This window comes from Theropithecus gelada, chromosome 12 (assembly GCF_003255815.1).
Source record: "Theropithecus gelada isolate Dixy chromosome 12, Tgel_1.0, whole genome shotgun sequence".
Taxonomy (NCBI): Eukaryota; Metazoa; Chordata; class Mammalia; order Primates; family Cercopithecidae; genus Theropithecus; species Theropithecus gelada.
This window is the reverse complement of record NC_037680.1, coordinates 110,411,747-110,416,402: the sequence shown is the minus strand read 5'-3', so window position 1 is coordinate 110,416,402 and position 4,656 is coordinate 110,411,747. Positions and strand designations below refer to the sequence as shown.

The window sequence follows — 4,656 nt, the reverse complement described above, 5'->3', positions numbered from 1 at the left end:
ACTAAATGCTATAAATCAATAACTTACACTTCTAGCTCAAAAAATTAGGAAAAGAAGAGGAAAATAAAGACAACACAAGCAAAACGTTACCTTCAGGGAAACTATTTAAAGTATAAAAGAGGTATCTTGAATATTGCTTACAACTACATGTGAATCTGTAATTATTTCATTAAATTCTAATTTTAAAATGTTACTTTCATTTTCATACATCAACAGTAGAAAAATGGAACTTTAAATCAACATAATTTACAAAAGACTCCTAAAAATCCAACAAAATGTGAGTATCTGATAAAATTATAATTCATAAAATGTATACTGCTAAAATTATAACTATAAAGAAAAATATAATTTTTCCATCTTTTGAAAGATATTAAAGAAGACCTAAATTACAGGAGAGATATTCCATGTTAACGGATTAGAAGACCCAATCTCATAAAGATATCAATTATTCCCCCTAATTGATCTATAGATTCAAAGTAATTCTAATCAAAATGCCAAGAGTTTTTGGTAAAACTAACAAGCTGGTAATAAAATGTATATGGAAAAATCAAAGGTCAACAATAGCCATAACACAGCTAAGGAAAACGAACAAGGTGAGAAGTTATGCAGCTAGTTACTATAACACTGTGATTAGGTGCAAAGGTAGGAAAAAAAAAGACCAGTGAAATACAATATAGAATCTAGAGACAGGCCAGTGTACACATAGAAGAGACACAGTTTGGGTGGCATTATAGAACAGTGAGGAAAGGATAAATTATTCAATAAATGCTACTGAGACAATTTGTTATCCACACTAAGGAAAAGAGAAAGAATTGGCCTTCTACCTTAAAGCAAATACAAAAATCAGTTCCCGTGGATTAAAAGTTGAAATGTGAAAGGTAAGTTTTATTACCATGGAACATAAAAGGATTTCTTAAATAAGACACCAAAAATGCCTGTCATAAAGGAGAAAAATACAAATTTTACTTCAATTTTGCACTGGGAATATTTGCAAAAACACAATACTAAGTGTTGGCAACAGCATAAGAACTCAAATACCAACATGAGTGATATTTTATTGTTATTCGTTATATGTTATGCATGCCACAAAAGGTTTTGTATGTATTGCATATTTAATTTTAAAGTTAAATATAAAATGTTTTTCTTCTTGACAAATGAAATGCTTCTAGTATTTATCATTAAGCAAAATGTTAGGACTATAAATTTTAATTATTTTAATATTCAATATCTTTTCGTATTACATTTAGGATTTTTAAAGTAGGGAATAATATTAAATTTATCTTTGCAAGTAGAAATAGTAATAAAAACTCCTAAATAACGCTTGTATCAAAGAAGGAAACAAAAGGAAAATCACTAACTGGTACTCAAAGAATAGATAGCCTTAAATGCATTTATTAGCAAACAAAAGTAAGTGGAAGTAAATTCATTATGCTTTCAATTCAAGAAATGATTTTAGAACAGTTTAACCTAAGTTAAAAGGAAGAAAAGAATACAGTCAAGAAATTAAAGAAAATAAAAACAAAAACATGTAGGGTAGATAAAGAAACATTAAGCGCTGGTTCCTTTAAAAGACCAGTAAAACAGATAAAGTTCAAAAATATAATTAAGAAAAGAGAGACAACGGATACATAAATAAATAGCATTAGACATTAAACGGGACTTCCGCCCGGCACACCGGATCGCGCATGCGCCTTCGGGAGCGTCGCGCGAGCCCTGTCGCGTAGCCAGCGCTACGTGTGCGCCCGGGACGCAGACGCACGCCGCCGGCGGAGGAGGCCTCTTAACCACGGTGGGTTTCTCTCTTCGCGTTAAATCTCTCCTGCTCTGCGGCCCCGTGCCGCGTGGGCTCCCGTGGGACGCTCCCGTCGGACGCCGTCTGACCTAGATTGTTAATGTTATTGTTGGGAAAGGCGAAAAAGGCAGCGAGATCCCAGAATACCAGAGCCATTGTAGTGGTTGGAACGGAAGTTGGGATAGATGGGTAGCCGAAGATCTTGTGCTTTGTGAGCCCAGTGAAAATCGTAGATTGGCCGGGCGCGGTGGCTCACGCCTGTAATCCCAGCACTTTGGGAGGCCGAGGCGGGCGGATCACGAAGTCAGGAGTTGGAGACCAGCCTGGCCAACATGGTGAAACTCTGTCTCTACTAAAAATATAAAAAAATAGCTGGGTGTGGTGGCGAACGCCTGTAATCCCAGCTACTCGGGAGGCTGAGGTAGGAGAATCGTTTGAACCCGGGAGGCGGAGGTTGCAGTGAGCCGAGATCACGCCGTTGCCCTCCAGCCTGGTTGGCAGGGCGAGACTCTGTCTCAAAAAAAAAAAAGAAGAAAAGAAAAGAAAATCGTAGATTAGGGGCAGGGCACGGTGGCTCACTCGTGTAATCCCAGCACTTTGAGAGGCAAAGGTGGGCAGATCACTTGAGGTCAGGAGTTCGAGACCTGCCTGGCCAACATGGTGAAACCCCATCTCTGCTAAAAATACAAAACAATTAGCAGGGCATGGTGGTGGGCGCCTATAATCCCAGCTACTCTGGAGGGTGAGGCAGGAAAATTGCTTGAACCCCGGGAGGCGGAGGTCAGTGTGGAAACGCTGTCACAAAAAAAAAGAGAGAAAAGAAAATCGTAGATTACAGCATAAATTGGCAAGAAAATTTGTAGCTCACCTGAGGAGCAAGAGAGAAAGAAGCAGCCCCTCCAGGTTGCCTGGTGCTGACTCTGTCTTTTTTTAAAAGGCCTTTCCATCGAAGAAAGAGATGAAAATGATGAAAACTCATTAAGCAGTTCCTCCGACAGTAGTGAAGACAAGGATGAAAAAATAAGTGAAGAAAGTGATACTGAAGAAAAGACTGAAGTGAAAGAAGAACCGGAGCTTCAAACAAAAAGGGAAATGGAAGAAAGAACAGTAACTCTAGAAATCCCTGAAGTTTTGAAGAGGCAGCTGGAGGATGATTGTTACTACATTAATCGGAGGAAACGGTTAGTGAAACTTCCATGCCACACCAACATCATAACGATTTTGGAATCCTATGTGAGGCATTTTGCTATCAGTGCAGCCTTTTCAGCCAATGAGAGGCCTCGTCACCATCACGCTATGCCACATGCCAACATGAATGTGCCTTATGTCCCAGCAGAAAAGAATGTTGACCTTTGTAAGGAGATGGCGGATGGATTAAGAATAACTTTTGATTACACTCTCCCGTTGGTTTTACTCTATCCCTATGAACAAGCTCAGTATAAAAAGGTGACTGCATCTAAGGTTTTTCTTGCAATTAAGGAAAGTGCCACAAATACTAGTAGGAGCCAGGAAAAGCTCTGTCCCAGAGAGAGAGATTTGTTGAATCCATCCAGGCCGCAGTCTACAGAGAGTCCGTCAACCACTGGTGAAGGAGCCACCCCCAAAAGGCGCAAAGCCGAGCCGGAAGCAGTGCGGTCTCTGAGGCGGGCCTCGCCCCACACCGCCAACTGTGACAGGCTTTCTAAGAGCAGCACCTCACCTCAGCCCAAGCGCTGGCAGCAGGACATGTCCACCAGCATGTCCAAGCTGTTCCTGCACCTGGAAAAGAAGACACCTGTGCATAGCAGATCATCTTCACCTATTCCTCTGACTCCTAACCAGAGTCAGGGAATAGAAGGGAGTGCTGCGTTTGCTGGCTTTGAAGGGAGAAGAACTAATGAAATAAATGAGGTCCTCTCCTGGAAGCTCGTGCCTGACAATTACCCACCAGGTGACCAGGCGCCTCCACCCTCTTACATTTACGGGGCGCAACATTTGCTGCGATTGTTTGTAAAACTTCCAGAAATTCTTGGAAAAATGTCCTTTACTGAGAAGAATCTGAAGGCTTTATTGAAGCACTTTGATCTCTTTGTGAGGTTTTTAGCAGAATACCACGATGACTTCTTCCCAGAGTCGGCTTATGTCGCTGCCTCTGAGGTGCATTACAGCACCAAGAACTCCCAGGCAGTCTATAAAAGCGTTGATGGTTCTGTAAGAACAACTGCTCCATCTAGCATGGCGTTCTGAGTTCCAGGTAAACAACTAACAAGGTGATGGGTCTTTACCCAGAGCACAAAACACTGCCCACCTGGGGGCTTTGACAGAGGTGGTCCCGTTTGAGTTCCCCATATACTGTAGTTACTCTGTTTAGAATTATTTCCTAGGTGCCTGAAAGTGTTCTGACATGACACTTGCTACGTTGTAGGCCATCTGTGATGGCAGGAAAAAAGCAACTGTGTTCACAGTGAAATGTTCATGGAAGTATACATAGGTTAGGCCATTTCAGTAGACATTGCAGTTAGTTAGCAAGAACCACATTGTTTCGTTATTAGCATTAAACAAAGTTGTTTTTGCAGATCGGTTTCATTCTCTTGATGATGCTAAGCAACTCTGTCCAACAAGGTTTAGTTTGTACTTGAAAATCGCAAAGTAGTCTTGAAGTATTTTAGAGGGAATCCATATTGATGGCAAAAGAAAATTTGCAACTATAATTTGCTTCTAACGGTTCCCTCTCTGTGAAACATTATTTTTGATGAGCTAAAGAAAGCATTGCTTTTCTTGTTTGCAATTTTACAGCTATACTTTTTTGTGTAATGTTATGGTTCCCTTTCTGTAAAATGTTCTTTTTGGTGATCTAAATAAAGCCTGTCTTGTTTGAAAAAAAA

At 40.5% G+C, this 4,656-nt stretch overlaps 1 protein-coding gene across 1 annotated transcript; it reads left to right on the top strand.

The window, feature by feature from the left end:
- The first annotated feature begins 1,711 nt into the window (after nucleotides 1-1,711).
- LOC112636225 (putative male-specific lethal-3 protein-like 2) lies at nucleotides 1,712-4,656 on the top strand. Its single transcript, XM_025404779.1, has 2 exons — nucleotides 1,712-1,789; nucleotides 2,730-4,656. Exon 2 carries the CDS (start codon nucleotides 2,885-2,887, stop codon nucleotides 4,016-4,018), a length of 1,134 nt encoding a protein of 377 aa, XP_025260564.1. The 5' UTR covers nucleotides 1,712-1,789; nucleotides 2,730-2,884; the 3' UTR covers nucleotides 4,019-4,656.

Bases quoted from the DNA above. Each gene is read 5' to 3' on its own strand.
- LOC112636225 (XM_025404779.1), top strand. From the start codon at position 2,885: ATGGAAGAAAGAACAGTAACTCTAGAAATCCCTGAAGTTTTGAAGAGG.